Source organism: Spea bombifrons, chromosome 11, assembly GCF_027358695.1.
Source record: "Spea bombifrons isolate aSpeBom1 chromosome 11, aSpeBom1.2.pri, whole genome shotgun sequence".
Lineage (NCBI taxonomy): Eukaryota > Metazoa > Chordata > Amphibia > Anura > Pelobatidae > Spea > Spea bombifrons.
Window position 1 is genome coordinate 1042110 of NC_071097.1, and position 21077 is coordinate 1063186.

At 45.8% G+C, this 21077-nt stretch overlaps 1 protein-coding gene across 2 annotated transcripts in view; it reads left to right on the plus strand.

Moving 5' to 3' along the window:
• Positions 1–3252: 3252 nt before the first annotated feature.
• Positions 3253–21077, plus strand: part of LRMDA (leucine rich melanocyte differentiation associated) — a 183589-nt gene continuing 165764 nt past the window's right edge. The window contains exons 1-2 of one of the 2 annotated variants that reach the window (XM_053450503.1): positions 3253–3425; positions 5821–5921. In XM_053450503.1, the coding sequence (XP_053306478.1) occupies positions 3387–3425; positions 5821–5921 (140 nt within the window). In that variant the 5' untranslated portion in view covers positions 3253–3386. Of the gene's footprint in view, positions 3426–5778; positions 5922–21077 lie in introns of those variants that run through there. The other variant, XM_053450504.1, reaches the window with a different exon arrangement.

A 21077-nucleotide genomic window follows, 5' to 3' on the forward strand; every position in this document is an offset into this window, starting at 1 on the left:
GGGTGCAATAGTATGAAGAACTGGGGCTCCAAGTTGCCTCCTGCTATGATTGAGTGCCGTAGGACATTATACTTTGGAATATCCAAAGCGAGCCCCAAAATATAATAAAAACAAGTAAAAAAAAACTATTAGATTTGGACCTGAATGGCTTTCCCATGTTATGGTCGCACATGTTTTGAGGCAGCTGCCTCCAGCGACCATCTTGAAGGCCACCTTGAAACGTGCCGGAGACCATACGTGGTCCACAGAACCCAGGTTGGGCACCACTGCCCGTGACATCCTGGTTAGGCTTTGGTAACGTAATCAGTCTTAGAAGTTGCAGGCTGATCTTTCTGGTGGAGAAACCCAATAACAGCTGTTTCTAGGAAAACATGTCCTCCGTGTCAGGGGGCAACCTGTCAGAGATAACTCAATGCCATATGCTTTTATTTTCATTTTAACGTCCTTTATGGTCCCAAACGTATGGCTCTGCAGAACCATATGAAACTGGGATAAAAGTGATCGATGGAACGTTCTTCCAATAACAATGGATCCCAGCCTTTCTGGTGGGTGTCATCCCGAAGAGTCGCTTCTCACGGAGTATTCATTCCTATCAAGGGGGTTATGTTCCAACAGAAGACGTTCCCAGCTGATCACGGTAACATTTGAAAGGTACAAGAGGAACACTCATCAAACATACATCTGAGGTGGCTTTCAAACCAGTTTCAGGAGCAAATGCCAAATGGGCTTCCGTTTTGAAGAGCTATATCTTCGACACAACAGAGGTGGCACTGACCGGTTTTTAGGTGGCATCTCCTGAGTTTGCAGGACATTCGGTTTAGCGAGCACTAGAGAGTGTTGAAAGATGTTATGAGCTATTTTTGCATTCTGAGACCAAAATAACCAGGTATCTTCAGAATGCAAACATTTAAATAATTATTAATCCCCATTAAAACCCCCCCACAGAGTCTGAACGTGCTAAAGACGCTGATCTGTTAAGTAGGATTGATGAATATGAGTAGATTGAGGATCACGCATGGCAGGAGTTTTGACAACTTTTTAATGGTGCTGAGGAACTGATGACAGATATGAGTCACCCGTCCTATCCATCTTCCCCGTATGCCGTGAATCTTCTAATAAAATCAAATTCTTGGGATTTGTCTGACATTTATTACACGTTACCTACAATTCTCTGAGAGAGTAAAAGGAACACTCTTAATCTTCCTTCCCATTAGTGCTGGTAAATAGACCCAGAGTCACAAACCTAGTAGGAGAAGCTCAATGTCCACCTGTGAGGTCAAGGTGTGGTAGCCACCAAGACTTGTGTGCTGAAGCATTGTGTTCACATGTGAGACTCAAGGTGTGGTGGCCACCAGGACTTCACTGTTGGATGGTGTGCAAGTTACCGGAGGTCAGGAGACAAGTGACCTTTGTAGGAGAAGCATTATGTTCACATGCAAGACTCAAGGTGTGGTGGCCACAGGATTTCACTGTTGGCTGGTGTGCGAGTAACCAGAGATCAGGAGACATCTGGACTCAATGGAGAGTGTATTTAGATAAGGATAAGTGAAAGTTGAGTTAGAACATGGATGAAGAGAAGCCAAAGCTTACTACACAAAGTAGATGATCACAGCATGGCTGAGGATAAGCCACAGGACAGAGAGTAACTGAAGACCGATTAGTTGTACATGGGGCGTGAGCGTGTTCAAGGACAAATAAAAGCTCGGAACACAGGGTTACACGGAACGAGGTTGAAGACTAGCCAAAGAACACCAGGCAAGCCTTCTTCTGGATCAACAGCAAGGTTGAAGGTGATGAAGGTGTCTTTTCAACCAAAATTACTAAATTAGAGCGAAGCCCCTGAGAACATGTTGCGAACCCTTTAAAGGTGCAGATAGCCCCTCAAAGTCCTCAGGACCAGCCTCAATCAACCTGTGCAGAACCGGCATACAGATACCCAAGGCAACACGGACAAGAACACCTCACCTGCGGAAGAAAAAAGGAACCGCCAGCCGGCACAGAAACATAAAGTCTTCTGAAACGCACAGATCTTCACCAAAACCACATTTAACGCAGGTCTTCTTCTTCATGCTGTCACTTTAAACGACCCATACTTTCCGAAGCTCCATCTTTCATACGCTCGGCCCGACGCTTCCTTTTATTTCACATGAAAAACGCATCATTTTGTGAAACCAACGGGGGGGGGGTGGAGAGCTGCCGGTCTACCACGGACGTCAGGAAATATAAGGATACACGGAGGCGATGACCGCCTTAAATCACACGGTGATTGGACATGATGGGCCAAGCGGTATCTCGGCCGTCACCGCCGGGGCGAAAACGGATGGTGCTTTTCGGAAGAGGAAAGTATTTGCCCCCGCTCTATATATATATATATGCAGTATTTGCCCCGCTCTATATATATATATGCAGTATTTTGCTCCCGCTCTATGTATATATGCAGTATTTTGCTCCCGCTCTATGTATATATGCAGTATTTGCCCCGCTCTATGTAGAAATATATGCAGTATTTGCCCCGCTCTACATGTATATGCAGTATTTGCCCCAGCTCTATGTGTATATGCAGTATTTGCCCCGCTCTATGTATATATGCAGTATTTGCCCCGCTCTATGTATATATGCAGTATTTGCCCCCCGCTCTGTGTATATATGCAGTATTTTGCCCCCGCTCTATGTATATATGCAGTATTTGCCCCCCACTCTATGTATATATATGCAGTATTTTGCCCCCGCTCTATGTATATATGCAGTATTTGCCCCCCGCTGTGTATATATGCAGTATTTGCCCCCCGCTCTATGTATATATGCAGTATTTTGCCCCCGCTCTGTGTATATATGCAGTATTTGCCCCCCGCTGTGTATATATGCAGTATTTTGCCCCCGCTCTATGTATATATGCAGTATTTGCCCCCCGCTGTGTATATATGCAGTATTTGCCCCCCGCTCTATGTATATATGCAGTATTTTGCCCCCGCTCTGTGTATATATGCAGTATTTGCCCCCCGCTGTGTATATATGCAGTATTTTGCCCCCGCTCTATGTATATATGCAGTATTTTGCCCCCGCTCTGTGTATATATATATATGCAGTATTTTGCCCCCGCTCTATGTATATACGCAGTATTTGCCCCCGCTCTCTCTCTATATATATGCAGTATTTGCCCCTGCCCTGGCATTTTCTGCACCCCCCCCCCGACTGGCAGCTCTGTGGCACAGGGGGCGGGGCCCGGCACCCATGCAACACGTGACCCGGCAGCACAAGGCCCCACGCGCCCTGTCAGCTGACCCTGCTTCTTGCAGCCGCCTGTAAGGGGGAAGAAAGTGCGCGCGCAGCTCCCGGAACTCGCTACACCGGGCACTCACACCGGGGACACCGGGCGCGACACGGACATGTGCGAGCCACGGGAAGAGGTGGTGACTGACACCCAGGTGAGCAGCGGGGCCTGGCGGATGTGACGTCACGACTCTAGTGGGGCGGGGCCTCCGGGAGCTGTCATGTTGTGGCTGGCGCCCCTTGGATGGCAGTGGCAGTCAGGGCTGTTCTTTGGGTATTCAGTGGGGCAGTTATCCCAAATCATTGAGTATTCCCTGGGGATAGTTATCATAATCTCTGGGCATTCACTGGGGCAGTTATCCCTGATCACTGGGTATATACAGGGGCAGTTATCCCTGATCACTGGGTATATACAGGGGCAGTTATCCCTGATCACTGGGTGTATACAGGGGCAGTTATCCCTGATCACTGGGTGTATACAGGGGCAGTTATCCCTGATCACTGGGTGTATACAGGGGCAGTTATCCCTGATCACTGGGTATTTACAGGGTCAGTTATCCCTGATCACTGGGTATTTACAGGGGCAGTTATCCCTGATCACTGGGTATATACAGGGGCAGTTATCCCTGATCACTGGGTGTATACAGGGGCAGTTATCCCTGATCACTGGGTGTATACAGGGGCAGTTATCCCTGATCACTGGGTATATACAGGGGCAGTTATCCCTGATCACTGGGTATATACAGGGGCAGTTATCCCTGATCACTGGGTATATACAGGGGCAGTTATCCCTGATCACTGGGTATATACAGGGGCAGTTATCCCTGATCACTGGGTATTTACTGGGGCAGTTACCCCTGATCACTGGGTATTTACTGGGGCAGTTACCCCTGATCACTGGGTATTTACAGGGGCAGTTATCCCTGATCACTGGGTATTTACTGGGGCAGTTACCCCCGATCACTGGGGTAGGAAGCCCTGAATACCCCACAGCGGCCTGACTTTGAATAGCTTTATTCCTCCTCAATGTACCCTCCTCTGCTTTAAGAAGCTCGGATTCTGAACGTCGGCGTGATTCTAAAATCTATAAAATAAATAGCATGATGGAACCGGAGATACCCCAACTTATTCAATATAAAGCTAACTGCCCCATGCCCTGCTATTTACCCTGGCCCTGGGGATCAGCCCTGCCGGGGCAGAAATACCGAGCATGTTCCTAGGGAAAGGGGCAGGAATACTAGGTATATACCCAGGACAGGGGCAAAAATACCAAGTATATACCCACAATAGGGCAAAACCCCCCAATTGTTAAATAATGTTTTTGTGCTGATACATGAGGAAGTCCCCAGGCGTACCCGCAGCTTACGCAACATGTGCTTTCGTTTCTGTGAGTGTTCGTGGACTCCGTCCGGACGTCAAAGTCCGCATTTTGCCTCAAAATGTATTTATTAATACATTGTGGTTTCAAGCAAATGTACAGATCAAGAGGGGGGGGTTTGTTTCAAATACGATGACATTGAGACACGGCTCTGTATGCAAATTAACCTTAAGTGGATGGAAGAAGCTCGATATGGTCCTGCATAGTTATTTTTTTGCCCCAAAAAGCAGGGCTGGGCCTTGATCTATACAATTGCTTGCCATCCAGCTAAACATATTGCCCTGTGTGTGTTTCACGGCCATCAATTCGGTAACAATATTCCAAGTGCTCGTCCTCAAAGAACCTCCACACTGAGGCAGATTATTACTGGTTCTTGAGACCTTTCACACCCTCTCCTTTTTGATCAGAAAGCCCATGTTTTGGTTATTTTTACACAACCTGGGGCCATCTGTGCACTGTGGGGCTACAGTCGGGGGCCCCATTGACTTCACCTTATGAGGAGACGCAGAGATGCCTTCAAGAGCCGTAGAATCTTAGTGTCCTTCTTCTTGGAGGCTGGGGGTCTTCAGCGCTGTGTCCCTTTGGTGTCTTCATGGTCCAATGTATACAATGGGCTAGCGGGAAGTCTTGTGATGATCTCAATTGTGCCCCGGGACTGGTGTTTTAATGGCTCTGGACACGCTTGGCTGGACAAATCCCAGGAGCCAGGTTGGCTTATTAAATTAAATTGTATTAAATTGACCCCTAGGGGCTCATAACCAAAAAAAAACCCCTGACCAGTCTTACCCCATCCTCTTCCCCAGTGCAGCGTAGCCCCTTATTTTTGAAGGACCTTTTATGGAACCCTATCCTACCAGTCTTTGCCTAGTAGTCTACTAGTCTAGGGATCGGCCTTGGACTCTGTAGATGTTCTTCACCTAGTCTTCTCAAAGATTCCGCACCATCATCATTATAATGGGGTAGTACGGTGAGGACCAGGATTGGCATCATTTGAGGAAACCTGGGTCCGAGTGACTTCCAGGACTTAGAAAAAGGACAGGAGCCGATTCCCATCAAATATTTTTACTCCTTGCATTGGTACGATGTTATCAGCCCTGTCTCTTTCTTCCATGTCTCTACGGACACCACCCATGGCTGGCCTACAGCTGTATCTATTCTTCTCTTTTGGCCAGGTATCGTACATTGGAAAGGACTGCACGGAGTTCCCAGGGTTCCTGGCCAGGAAATATGGACGTCTTGCAAAGAGACTTGACCTGAGCTTCAATTTATTAAGGTAGGGAAGTCATGATGTGTATATATATATATATATATATATATATATAGTTGAACCTTCCGGGATTTTTGGTGCTATGATGGTTCATGAAAAGATCTTTGTCGCTGAGTCTTAAGGTTAGAGAAACCATGACTCCATCTGAAGGAGCATTTTTCACATTGAGGACTTTGGAATCCACCATCAATGGTGGAGGTTGTGATAAACTGGGTTGCTTTGTGCCAGGGAAGGGTATTCGGGGGAGGTTGGGTTGTTTATCTGTGGCCCATGGAGTCATGTAGGAATTGTAACCCCTTCATGGACAGTGGGGTCGGCACATATAAGGAAGTCGCTAAACTACAACATGTTAAAGGTAGATTAACACAAAGCAGATTAATAAAGAAAGGCCCAGGGGTATGTCTCTATGTTAGACCCAAGTCAAGGCCTACGAGTAATACACTACTCACCAGCGATGAGATCTGGTCAAAGTTATGCATTTGGGGGAAAGCAAAATTGCTAATTTTTACCTTAAATGCGGTAGTGCTAGGAAAATCATTTAATGAGAAAGTCCTGCGAATACATATCGATCGGTCCTATGTGGGGTTTACTTCCCTAAGACACAAAAATAGTCATCGAGTGGTAGTTGGGAGCTGAGAAAGGCCATGTAAATAACGTAGAAATGGTGATCTCAAAGATGACGAAAGAAAACGCTGAACGGAAGCCTCTGAATAGCAAAATAAGCGCAAAACGCCCTCAATTTTCTCCTGAAAACCTTTTTTCGGCCATTCGTAGAGGTCAGGGTTCCTCGTATCTCCCGTGTCTCCTGACAGGTCACATGTGCATCACCCCCCACCACCCCTGTAAAACATATTAAAAGTTAATGGCGGTGGTGCGGTAGCGTGCACTCATCCTCTGGAGCCATTCTCAACGGTCCTGGACAATAACTCGTGTGTTCTGGGCGTCCTCGGTAGCTCGTCACGCTCAAAGAATTTCATTCGACGTGGCAGGCCTGGAGGAGACGCTCTCGCAGAGTGTTAAATGAGATTTGTTCTGGGTGTCAGCCCCTGGTGTAGTCAAATGGCGATGAATGAGTAAGCCTGTGAGGTCAGGGCTTCACTCACCTCCTCCATGACAAGAAGACCTCCTGTGCCCTCACATGTAACACGCGCACCTTATACATACCGAACTATGCGGCTCGGATTAAATTCGGAGGGTTTTTTCCATTCAGAAACTGGATTTGTTGTCACTCACACTCACGCTCACTCTCTCACGCCCTCATTCACTCTATCTCAATGTCTCCTTACTTTCTCTGTCCACCGCTTCCGTGTCCTGTCCCTTTTTCCGCAGCTCCGCTTCTCCCCTTGCCGGTATCGGCTTCGTCATCCAGGTACCCTCTGGTGCACCACGCAGACAGTCTCTCCCTCGCTCCTCCGATCGGGGAGAGGGTGTACGTGGAGGCTCCTCCCCTTTTGCGGAAGCGCTCCGAGGGACCCGGTTAGCGGGGCTGATACCCTGGAGAAACGGACGAAGAAAGAAGATGGAAGGAGAAGAAGCGGAGCTGCGGAAAATGGAAGTGTCCCTATTGGACAGGTAGTCCTGGCCCCTATGGCGGGCGGAACATCAACTTCCTTCCAGGAACTCTCTACCAAGTCCGTAGGAAGGCCCACGTCTGCGGAAAAAGGACAAAAAGTTGGCTTATATTCCCCCAAAAACTTCCTGGAGCGTGATATTGCATAGCATTAACCCATTAAACGTTGTCAGCATTGTGCCCATCATCACCCATCGCCTTATGATGTCATCGCAGGTCGTGCGTCCGCAGAATAAAAGCCGGCCGTAGACTCAGCAGAATCCTCCAAATCTCTGCTTTTTTCATTTTTATTTCTCGAGTATCTTGCGCGGCCTCCGTTTTGCCGACGCCGTCACAGCGGGTGGGAATATTGCCGGCCCTGCCCGACGGTGACACTTAAATGCCGGATCAATTTGGGAGAAAAGGTAGCGATAATGGTTACGGGGTAATTACGGAAAATCAAGGCTCGGGAGCAGACAGGAGAATAAAAGGGGAGAATGGAGTTATCTCCCGATCGTCAGAAATGCATATTTATCAGCGCGGACGGCTGTTATTAATGTAGCTGTCACACGGAAACACACTTTCGGCATTAAATCCATTTAGTATGTACATTATTTGGCCGGGGGAGCGCCGAGAGGACATCAAAGTCCCCCTTTAGGCATAAGAACGCAGTGCCCTGCTGTGGAAGCTGGAAGACGCTCGATCAATAAAGCTGACATGTTAATGCGGAGAAAATAGAATAAAAGAATTATTTTTTTTTCTTTTTTTTTTTTTTTGACGGGAGATTAAAAATCACCTCGTGGCAGCTGGCAGATTGAAGCAGTTATTGCACCGACTGTGGCAACCTCGACGTGACAGGCAAAAAAAAAAAAAAAAAAAAAAGTCGGGTCGGTTTCAAACTTCTTTCTTGACCTGCCAATCTCCCTGGCCTTTTTTTTATTTTATTATTATTATTATATATATATATTTTTTTTATTTACTTTTTTTTTTTTCTCTCTCAAAAAAATAAAAAAAAAATATAAAAAAAAATTGTCATGCGGAAATTGAAGTCGGAGGTAGTTACGCGTCTTCTGCGATTGTGAATGCGGCGTGTTTTTTTTTTTTTTTCTTTTCTTTTTCCTTTTTAATTGATTTCACTTTAGCTGTTGAAACTGTCAGCCGCTCGTAATCCTGAAGCCCTATAGATACGGAGCCGGTATGTCATGCTTCAATGTGTCGTTATCAGAAAATTAATATCCTTAATGAACCGGTGCTTTCAAGCTAACGGGGCGTAAAATCCAACTTACCCTATTCAATTGCTAATAGCGCATCGCGTGGCCCCCCCCTTTCTTATTCTGATTTTTATTTAGTTTCGAGAGCAGAGCCTCGTCCTTTTTTTTTTATTTTTTTTTTGATGCCCGACAAAATGCCAGCATTGCTGTGGGTACACCGCGCGATCAATTACAATAAATACAGTAATTATGGCGGAGTTGGTAATTAACATAATTGTAGTCAATTACTACAAATACGGCGCGCGGCTTAAATAAACGAGATGGCAGAAATTAGCAGGCTAATTGATTTATCTCCGTCGCCGCTTCCCTCCTGGTTCCGTGGAATTGGCAGCCGGAAGTTTTCGTGCGCCCGGCCGGCGGGGGATCGGAACGGGTCGAGGGCATCGCTGCCTACGGGTTTATTTGCTGTTTTTAGACCCATTGGCACAGCCCAAGACGTTCCCAGCGCTATCCTCCACCCTTTCTTGTGCCGACGGAATAAATGTTTTACGTGCGCCGATACAACTACAAACACATAGAATCCCAGAACCTTTCCTGGCAGATCGGCCCCATCCGGCCCCTTCCTCCTGCTGTAACGACTCAAACCTTAACCAGTCGTCGGTCTCGTCTTAGATTCAGGAGCCGTATGTCTATCCCATGCATGTTTAATACTCTCACTGTATTACCCCCTAGCACTTGTGCTGGGAGGCTGTTCCATGTATCTGCCGCCATCTCAGTACAGTAAAACTTCCTTACATTATTACGTCTCAGACGCTCTAGTTTTAGATCACAACCTCTTGTTCTAATGCCTAAATTACCGTAATACTGTCTCTAATTGACCTTAATATAGTAGGCCATCATAATACAAAAAGAAAAGGATAAAAGCTTTTTTTATTTTTTATTTTCCTCCTTATCGCGTTTTTAGACGTATTTTTGGGGTCTACATAGTGTTAACCCCTATGCTGTGCTTGAGGGTTTTTGATATGCGTGTCTGAAGACCCACAGTTCTCCAAGGAACTAACAAGGAACCAAGGAAAACAAACCTCGTGTCCTTCAGCTTATAGATACAGATCCCTGAAGAAGGATTATTGGAGTTTTATAGATTTTGTTTGAACTACAAAGAAGTTCTGTGGAGGATTGTGGGGGTCGTGATTCCCCGACGCTGCCACGGTCTTCAGTAAGGGTATACATTGACGGGCAAAGGGTAGGATGACCCACATACTGCCCATTTCTACCACCCCCTCTCCCTGTACTCACTGTTTCCTTGTAGTTTTAAACCACGCTGTGTGTTTTGAGTAGAAAAAGAAGAAAAGATGACATGACTTTAATATGTTTCCTTCCGCTTGTGGTTCTCTCGGAAATCAATTTGCAAGATTAAATATTTATGCGCCAAGATCCAGTTGAATTATTTAAAATCACAAGACTAAAGACCTTTCTGCCGAGATTTCATATTTTTATTAAGTGAGAGCCTTTAGGGCTTGTAGAGGACACGATGAAAAGAAATAATAACTGTAAATGCTGCGCTTCTCATTGAAATAATGAGAGAGCTTCTAAGTTATGTTCCGCCAGCAGGGTCTACAAAGTTAGTGGCCACAAGCAGATGACAGCATGGCAGTAAGATGCTACCGACGGGCTGCGGCATACCTAGGAAATTCATGTGTCTCACCGCATCTCACCGTTTAGCGAATGAACCCCATAGGGATACTTTGTTACAAGCGGAGATGCAGTATGTGGCTTCTGGTAGACGTTGGAACATCTCATTGGTGTCGCTGAGCGTTGAGTTATATGGACAGGTGGTGTCTCGTAATGCTGCTTTTTGACCACGGTTGGAGTATGAGGTATCTGTGTGTTCAGACAGCTATAGGGCATATTTTGGTGTCATTACTGACCTTCAAAGAAGCTCAAATACTTAGGACCTTCAAGTGTGTTACCGGTTCATCCCGATCAAGTCCACGCACAAGGAAGGACTTGGATGGAGGAACCCAGTGATAAGATAAGTAATAAGCAACCGTGGACCGTAGTGGACCTGTAGGACCATCTATGGTGGAGAAGGGATAACACTGTGGGCTGATTGATATTCAAGTATGGGCTTCTGGATTGAGGAGCCCTGGACACTGACCGATAAGTAAGAAGCGCCTGACGTGTCTTGCGACACCACCTGAAGAAGGGTAAGTAACGCACCTAAACGTTCATGACTGAGGGCAGTAGTGGACCTGTTGGACCATATATGGTGGAGAACGCTGGTGGAGGTCATGACACTGTGGGCTAAATGATATTCAAATATGGATTTCTGGATTGGGAAGCCCACCAATAAGATGCGCCTGGCTTATTTTGTGATACCACCTGAAGAAAGGTAGGTAACAAACCTAAACTCTCATGACCGTGGCCAGTAGTGGACCTGTAGGACCATCTATGATGGAGAACGCTGGAGGAGATTTCAGCTTTTTCGTCTGTGAGGTTGAGTTTGATGCCAACGTGGTGAGATCCACCATTTGCATTTGGGATTTTGACGTTGGACACTTACCCCGTGTTGCCACCAGGAACTAAACATGATACATTTTGTAACCCCCCCCTTCTTTGTCTCTGTCTCGTTCACCACTCTACCCGCCAAAAGAAAATCGGTCGTTTCACTCGCGCTTCGAGAAAAAAAAAAACACGAAAAAAAAAAAAATCCCGGTCAGGTAGAATTTTCCGCTCTCGCGTTTGCCGATCCAACCTTTTAAGCGTACCTACATTTACCTGCGCTGGCAGCCGTTTTGCATTTTAATGGCAAATCAAGCACGATAACTTTCATTGGAAACGAAAGTGCCTTAAATGTGTCGGGCTGTCAGAGCGAGATGCCGGGGAACTTGATGAAAAGAGAACAAAAGAAGATAAAGTATGAAAGCCTAGATACAGCACGAAATGAAATAAAACCTTGTAGGGCCTGTCACCGGTGTCAGTTGATATTCATATCTGAAGCACATTATAGTATTACTCCGGTACACGTAGCTTACTCATCTGTCTTCTCTAATTCATTACGTTCTTTTGAGCCCCATGTGTCAGCAGCTGCGGAAAATTGTACATTTTGATTCCCGTGCGTTTCGAAGCCTGGCGATTTAGAGTCTTTTTTTTTTTCTGGACTGAAGACCAGGATCTGGGGGGGGGGAATTGTCTTCTCCTATATATTCTTCTATTATTATTTTGCATGTTTGGTTTTGAGACTCTACTCGGAAGGGAAGATTTTAAGTGTCGGCTTAAGCTATTTATTATTATTATTATTATTTTTATTACTTTTATTTTTTTTTGTTTGTATGGCCCCAGACGTTTCTCGCAGCGCTTCCTACAGTCTTAACGCCCGAAGGGTCTGGCAAAACTAGAACTGACAGACTAAGACGAACCGATGCATCAGGGAAAGAGGGCCCGGCTCGTAAGCTTACAGTCTATTTCCCGACACCTGAGCCAGAATCGTGGACCATCAGGTTCTTATTCTATTAGCCAGGCTAAAAGAGTCATCGTCGTGACCGGTGGCCAGGTCAATGCCTACTCTAACGAGGGATTCGCTTCATAAAATCCCAGTACCAACCTGCTTTAGTGAGCCTATCAATGCGTGTTATTTGCTCTTCGTGTTGGGAATGGCTTCTTCTTCTCTAGTATGTCTTAACCTGTTGTAGTAGCGCTGCAGCGTCTTCAGGCGCTCTATTGATACAATAGCGTGTAACGTAGAATCCTTTTGGGAGGTCCGGGCAGACTGACTTTCCAACCGGTGAGGAGCTCAAAGGGATCCAGTTATTTCTTCGATCGGTGGATCAATTTCTTCAGTCTCCCCAGTCTTGGTAAAACCCGAGCAGAGCTTCATAGAGCACCTCGGTTGGGTTACTCGATGGCGGCCACCATGAAGCAGCTTGCTGTACGGCAGAGTGTGGTGTCTGCGCATGATTACCCGGCGTACCCGGTGGTATTTCTGTCCAAGACGTGGATCTGGAACCCTGTTATACAGCCTGTTTCTCTGTCGACACTCTCTGCCTTGACAAGTTGCCTTCAGGTTGGGCCGTGCATGCCTTGGCTGTGGGATATATCTGCTATGACCCATAATTCACCTGTCCACTGGATCCCTCATTATGGGGTTATGGCATTGGGCTCCCCAGAGGGAATATGGCGCCACCAGAGTCTTCGAAGTTCCCGCTATAATTTAACAGGGTTTCAGCGGATAAACAGACGTGGCCCAGAATATGCTAGTAAATTTTAATTAAAAATATCCCTTTTTTCTCCTTTCACACCTTTAATTGGCCCATAGCATCTGCATAGTTTATTGTATGAGAAACCTCTCAAAACCCCCCCACAACTTTACTTCTCCTCGGCGAAACGTGTGGATGGGTATATATATAATTTATTAACGTGCTTCTTTCCGCTAAATATACACGCCACTAATTAACGAGGCGGCGTAACATATAATATCTGATTTCAAGCAGGCAGGATCGAAGGCTCCATTAATTAGGAAACGGCTTGATTTTAGAATATCCAAGGGCGTCGTTTTAGAGGGGGAAAAAACTGGTTTAAACGGCGTACGCGGAGTCCCAAAATGAGAAATCTTCGATGGCTGATTACAAGGGGAAAAAATGCACATATTAAATGAAAGTAGAGAGGAAAAAAAAAGAAAAAAAAAAAAGTCCGCTCGGAAACGAGACAAAAATTAGCGGCTAAATAAAACAGGGGAATTGAAATGTTGCCTTCTCCCCGCATCCGTCACAACTCTTTAGGAATAATATTTCGTGAATAGCTGCGTTCCGGGTACGGCGCGATGAAAAATACGCGCTTATTTTCCACCTTAATTAGCCCGACGAAGGGAAGAGTAATGTTTAACTTAATCGGAGATCGCGGTAACACTCCAGACGGGCATTAAATTGCATACATCCCAAAAATATATACATATATAGTAATTCTGATTTGTATCTGTTTAAGATTGAAAGAGAAAGTGTCCCCCCCCCCCATTTCTCCCAAGGTTTATTTCTATTAGACATTAATGAAAATTGAAAAAACGAAAAAAGAGGAAAAAAAGAGGAAAAGAGAGAGAATTAATGTTAGAAAGAATAAATTCTGCCGTTGTATGAAATGACGGCTTTCTTTCTGGAAATCTCTTTTTGTTTGCTGTAACCGATAAGAGGTGAGATTAAGAAAGAAAGAAAGAGAAAAAAAAAGCACGATCGCTTGTGAGTATCAGAAAAGCTAAAATCGAGGAAGGGGGGGCAGAAAAAAAAAAACGAAGAAAGAAAGAAAGCCATTTACGGTACGAGGAAAAAAGAAAAGTGGGTGATTTTTAAGCGGCGTCGTCGTTTGTAAAGCTGTCCAGATACTGTCAGAAATGGATTGTGCCCCTCGCAGCGCTAACAAGGAATCCTGTAGATGCAGCGATAGCTCACCTCGCCGAGATCACGATACGAGTTCATTCCCAAAATACCGCCGCAAATGCTTCATCCTGCTTCGCTCGGCAAACAAAAAAAACAAGACTTGACGAATTTAAAGACCATTCGTACCTCTCATTATCCCCCCCCCCCGTTTCTGCCTCCCGGAAGCTTTGACTTGTCTGACTCCGACAAAGAAACATATGTTTAGATAACTTTAATGCCGGTCCTTTATCTCCGACTTAATACACTCTTTTGTTGGGAGACGTTTACTAAATATGCCCCGGCTGTTCTTATCGCGGTAGAAGGTATGGCGGGGGGGGTGGGGGGTTGGGGGAGAGAAAATAAAAGCGACCTGGATAGATTTATCATATAAATTCAATTTAAGGAGTTCAACAGCGTTTATCACGAGCAAAGCCTGTCTCCCCGATACGACCCGGGTGCAAGGAAAATAACGGAGGCTCGTGGGGGGGGGCGATGGCGCGCAGGTACAAGGAAAATAACGGAGGCTCGGGGGGGGGAATGGCGCGCGGCCTCTCGGGTTTCCGGTGAACGTTTGGCACCTTTTAAGTTAATTACGTGTAATAATAGCCCTTCTTATTATTAGTAGTAATGAAATTTCACCGCGCGCACGGTTTAGCGTTTTCCTTGTCAAACGAGGCTCGGAAAAACTGTTTTTCATTTTTTTTTTAACGTTGACGTGATGTCATTTTTTATTTTTTTTTATGTAAATGTTACATTCCTTGGCAGAAGTATACTCGTTGCTCCCCCCCCCCCCAATTTGCCATTCGGGGATTGTGGACGGGAGGAGGATTAATGTGGTGTTTTTGGAAAAGATGTAAAAAAAAATGTAAAAAAATTAAAAAAAGGTGACGGTTCTTCCATCATCCACCACGTACTAAATCTCCGTGACGGTAGGTGGAAAGATTTCCGTGTTCCTGACCTCAGTGTCTAAATGCTGTTTCGGTCTCCGGTGGTATATTTACCCTTGGGGGTAGCCGTCCAGAAATATTAACCGTGTTCCAATTTTCTAGAGAGTCCCAGTTGGGCAAAGTCTTGAGATACAAAAAAAAGTTTGAGGAAATTTAAGCATGCATGGGATAGACATCCTGAATCTAAGACGAGACCAACGACTAAGACTCGATTGGGCAGCCGGATGGGCCGAATGGGGCCGGCAATGTCTACGTTTCTATGGCTTAGCCGTGCCCATCAAGACTGTCATGATCTTCAATGGAAAAATGTCATAAAAATCGCCTGCAAGCCTTCTGGTGGGAGATGCTTTACAAAATCAGAATTGGTTATAGGCTTCCAGACTCTGTTGCTGTCTGTAACTCTCTAATATTCACCTACAAATATCAAAAATGGTGCATTTTTAGAACGTGGCTAAAATAACGTTATATTCCTTTTCAATAAGTGATTCATGCGATGGGTTTGGCCGAGTTGGTTGGAACTCGAAAGTCCTGTTTCTCCATATTTGTTATCTCCTAGTCTACATCTCAGAACCAAACCCTTCAACTCCCCACCTCAGCCCAAAGTATATGGATGAAGGACCCTCGGTCCACGCAAGCCACCCTGATATTAACCCAGTAATCACTTCTTTGTCTTCTTCATCTTGACACGTTCTTGTTGAAGTCCACAGGGATGCCCTCTTGAGCTCTAAAACCAGAAGACCACTCAGAAGAGTTTTGCCTGCCATGTTATGATGGGTTGATTATGGCCTCAGCTCAATGTCCGTAGGAAGCGTCAAAGCTAGAGAGCTTTGGAAGTGTTTTTTCTCAAAACGTACATCCCAAACTGCATTTGTCCCCCCCCCCACTAATATGTGGACCACGACTTCATTGGCGTCCTAATAAAACCTTATGTATCCCGTTCATAAAGTTGGTTTTAGCTGCAGACCACGGCTGAGATTAGAACTTTTTTCCACATCTGGAGCTGGAGCTTCGCGTTCTTTCGGGAAAGGAAAGTTTTCTATTACCTATTTTCTCAAGAAGAGCGGAGGGGGGGGGATATAAATGTAGCAGAGCCTAAAACCGCTTGATGAAACTCTTTTATAGAGATGCCAAGTGCAGAGTACAGCTGGCAACGCTAAGCTTAGGAACCTAATTATTTTTTGTGCGTGTCTTCAGTTCCACCACGTGTGAGCCTCTAATACGGAGATGTTAGTCAGTAAGTGGCTTATGTGTGAACAAGTACGAAGGCTTGCGTGTTTTCATGCTGCTTCACATTAACACATGAACCTATTGTTGAGTTTGCTGGCGTTTATTATTATTATTATTTTTCTTCTCGGCAGACAACTGGATCTCGGTAAAGCATTAATGTTAAGCGTTATAAATACCCATTTCTCCTCGGCGGCTTTCAAACGGAAAGTTTTTAACAAACACGAAACCTGACCCCGTCTCTAATACGTAGAAACCATTTGGTCCATCTAGTCTGCAGCCGCCATTTTTTTTTTTGTAGTGCGTTTTGTCATGGTACGCCTTGGCTCGTTTTAAGTTTTATAGAATAAAGTGAGTGCGGACAGCCTGATCCTTAATATTGATGGAAATAATACCTTTCCCCCCTATTTTTAGTAGTTTCTAAGCCAAACAAGGGCAACCTCTCAAGGGTCAAGGGATAGACCCACCTTCCAGTATGAGGGTCATCGGCTACTGGTACATAATTAGGAATAATGTCTATGATAGATGTATAACAGATACATTGTATACTATTCATCTCTTCTGCTGATCCTTTTCTGCTAAGTAGAGGTGTCCGCCATTAATTATCCGGGGCCAGCTGGCCTCCGAGCTGCGAGCCCCGTCTTCTCCGGGTCAGGTGGTTTGTAGAGGTTGCTGAGCTTTGGGATTATGCGGGTGGAATTTCTGATCCGGTCTGTGATAAATAAAAGCTACATCGTACACACCAAGCGGAGCCTCTGAAAGCTTAACCCCGGGCTGAATATCCTACGCTCTTTCTGTCGCGACTGATGGGTGCTTCGCTATCCGTGATTTATACCGCCGAACCCGTCAGCAACGTCTCAAAAACCTCAGGCCTCGGTAAACCCGACGTCCCTCACTTTGACATGAAAGCTTTTAGTTCGCCAGCTGCTGTGGGGATTTGTGGATTTCTTACCATTTATTTCGTATTGATTCGTGCATTTAAAGTCCTGGAAACTCTAAACGCTTTCACGGGGAACTCTCCAGGAATCCGTGTCGGTTTGCGTCTGTTATGCCTCCGGACCCAGCTTTAAGTGCACGATAATAGACGTAGGAGAAATATACTCGCAAAACACAGCACCTTCCGCGAAGCTTATTTAGATCATTTCAGATTGGTGCTGTTACACAAGTCTTTTATTAATATCATCGTAGAACGATCCTTGGTGTCCGACAGATCGAGACCTTCCGTCTGCATACGGAAGGTCACAGTAGACCAGGCATTAATAATACGCACACATACGTGTATATTCAGTGTGTTATGTCAAGTCCTGCTGGACCCTCTATGTGGAGTTGGGTCGGTGCCCAGATGGGGATTTTCACCGATGTCAGCCCCTTTTCCTCCAGGGATTAAGCCACAGAGTAGTCCACGGCCACCAGGACTTAGCTGCGTCCACCTGGAACACCTCACCAAAAACCACCAGTGTGGTAGAAGCTAAATGGACCGAACACACCGGAACAAAACGAAGATACAACTGAAGGAGACGTCAGGAGCCAGGCCAAACTCAGAAGCAGGGTCAAGACACGAGCCAAGGTCAGACCGGATCGGAAGCGAGGTACAAAGGGCAAGATCAGCAACAATGTCCAAAATGAAGCAGAGGTCAGGACAGGCAGCAGTCAAGCGAGGTCATATACTCGCCGAGGTCACCAAAACAACGAAACTATGGCGGTCACCCGATACACCACTTCCGGTTCCACTGTCTCAGCCCAGTAGTCAGCCGAGAACCGCAGCACAGTGCAACAGACCTGACAGCGAGAGGATGAGCCTCGTGGGAACGGGTACCAGGTAAGTTTATAACACAGTGACTGTGGACTGTCTGGTCTTGGAACACAAGCTTTCGCCACCATTGCATTAAATACTTACGCGTACCTTGGAGAAGACTGACTATATGTAGGTGATGGCCAACAGCCCGCAGGCCAAGTGGTCCCACCATTCTTTACAATATTGTTTGGTGACGCACAGAAATAGGGGACTTCTCCAGCAACACGGAAGAGTCAGTCCTTGGGACACAGGTCCATCAGCTCCAGATCGTTACTAATAGCAACTAAACATTGCTTTTTGCAGCTACGATCTATTCTCCTTTAAAAGTCTCCGGTCGAGTGTTATCTCCACCAGGCTTCTTGTTTTTGGGTCTTCTGGACGTCAGTAGGCAGTGGTGCTCTTGTAAACCGAACCTTCTGATAATAAAACAAGCCATCAACCTTCAAAGTTTTTAAAACCTTCCAGTATTGCTCCTTTTTTTTTTCCCCCTGCCTCTTCTCAATCGCGCACCTTCAAAACTAAATGAAACGCATCTTCAAAAACCGTGAAGGCAAAAGGGCCTGCAGACTTCACTCACGTTGACTTCAGAGCAGAAGCTGAGTGCCTGGAGAAGCCGGCGATGTCAGTTATTGTCAGGTCTTTGTGTGTCAAAACTATGAAACCTTTTGATGATTGAACTGACTGTTCCTTTGCTGTGTCACACTCCTTCCAAACACGCTCGTTCGTTAGAAACTTCTCGCCTTGAGTTGTGAGCGTTGCTCTTTTTTCTCATGATCCTTTTCGATAAGAACCGTTCGGCCCATCTAGTCTGCCCATTTTTCTGCCTGTAAAGACCGAGACCTTGCTCGCTCTCGTCTTAGGTCAGACTTATACCCTCCCCATGGCAATTTCAATTCTGGCAAGGTTACCCAGCGGGGGCAGGAGCTGCGGGCCAAGTTGATTTAGTGTTCAGATGTCTTTTGGTGCTACAGAAATGTTATTTTGGTACCAGCAAAATGCTCTGTTCCAGTGTCCTGTTCCATTTCAACATGGATTGGGTAGACAACATGGCTCCCGAATCTAAGACGAGACCAACGGTCTTTACGGCGGGGAAAATGGGCGGCTAGATGGGTCTGAATGGGTCTGAGTCCTGCGTTTTCTATGTTTAAAGCCAGCTTTGCTTATCTTAGACGAGGAGCGGGAGATCTCCATGTCCCGGGCAGGCCACCCAAGTAGGGCTGAAGAATCTTGGAACCTTGCGTATAGCGCGATCCCGAAGGTTCAGCTCCTGTCCATCTCTTAACCTTGAAATGTCTTGACTCCCACGGGCGTTATTACTTCAATTTATGTAGAGACTTTATTTTTTTTTTACGATCTCTATTGCACTGTTTTTTGGCGTGAGGCGGTATGATTGCGGCCACCTAGCAAGCCAAGCCATCATGTGATGCGTGAAGCTGAAGGTTTATCATTCTTGTTAGCTGACCCCTTTAGTAAAAAGTTTAATAAGGGATAAGTTCACATGTGAATTGATAATCCTCTCGCCGGTGCCAGAAAATGTTAAAATCCTAATGAGAGCGTCCGTACGATGGCATCACAAGTTCCTAACCGACCTCGGTGCGCAAAGTGTCCTTGCTTAGCCTCACCGGCGGTCTTCACCAGGAACCCAGATTAAAAATAGACCCAAATTAACTGTGAAAGACCCCGTCCCGTGCGTCTGAGCGGGACAGCAGCTTTAATCCAACGCGCAGAATTAATGCCTGCCTTTTCTAATTAAATCCCAGAACACGAGGTGGTGGGCAAAGCCAGTCGAGTTTCTATTTGTGTTTTTTACCTTCCGTCCTCCATACGCGACGGGCACGCTCGGTGACAAAATCAGCTTTTATCTCGATTGTAACCTAATCACGAATGCACTTTAAAAAAAAAGAAGTCCCCGGCTTTGTGATAATTTTTTTTTTCTCCTTTCCCTCTCAAGACTCGTTGAGAGGACCACTTCAAGGCTGCCTCGCTATCTGTCAAAGCAATGTTCGCTTTTGCTCCAGTGGAAACAAGACAAAGCGACATGAAAGGCCTTGGCAGGCTCCGAGAAGGTTTTCCTAGCAACTTGCAAACTTGCAATGCAAATGTGGGCATTTGCTATGCAAAGTGCGGTTGCATTAGTGTAAAAAGCTCTTAGAAAGAAAAGGAGAAAAAAAATGGCAAATAATTGCTTATCACATTTTCCTAAACTAATTCATGCCTTGACTTGGCAGTCCTTTCTTTTTTTTTTTTGGTTTTGACAACTAAAGGAAGCTCAGAACAGGCAGGACATGAGCAGCGAGATAGACTGGTCTCAACTTGCGCCGAAGAGGAATTGACGTTAGCTGTAGATTTAGCCTCGGAGACCGTAGACGGTGGTGGAATCGAGCGTCTTCGGCGCGAAGATGTCTTCTTTCGTACAATCGGACCATGGGCTATCTCAAGGTCCAGGGACGACGATTGTGAAAGATCCATAGAAGAACCAAAACCGTTGGTGGCATGAGGATCCACCTTGTTAAAGAACCACCATAGGATGACCACATAGGAGCAAATGGCCGGCTTGTCCGCCTATAGTGTACCGTTTGTGTCATGTGACCTACGGAAGGTCTGGCTCAACCTAAAATGTTGGAGTGTCTCCTCGACACGTTTTTCTGTAGACACCTTGATTAGCTGCGTTGAGGTCCTGATGAAGGGCCGGTTCATCAGCGTCTTCCATGAACTTTAGTTCTGTCTGGACTGGGCAAGGTTCTGTGGGCAAATCCAGCGGTATCCAGAGAGGCGGTAAGCCCACAAGATACTGGCTTCTCTACCATCCAAAATGTTGAACTTCTATATTGAGAAGATCTGACTCAACAATGGGAACCCTTTTTATCTTAACTGTCCAACCTCTATCAGGGTTGATTCTTTTTGTAACTTTTAAGGCTTTGAAGCTAAATGTCTTTTGTCTGCAGGCCTCCAATTTCACAAACGTTACTTCTTAAACCCATTGGCACCATGGAAGATCGTTACAAATCCCCATGCCTTTGGGCTTTTTGTC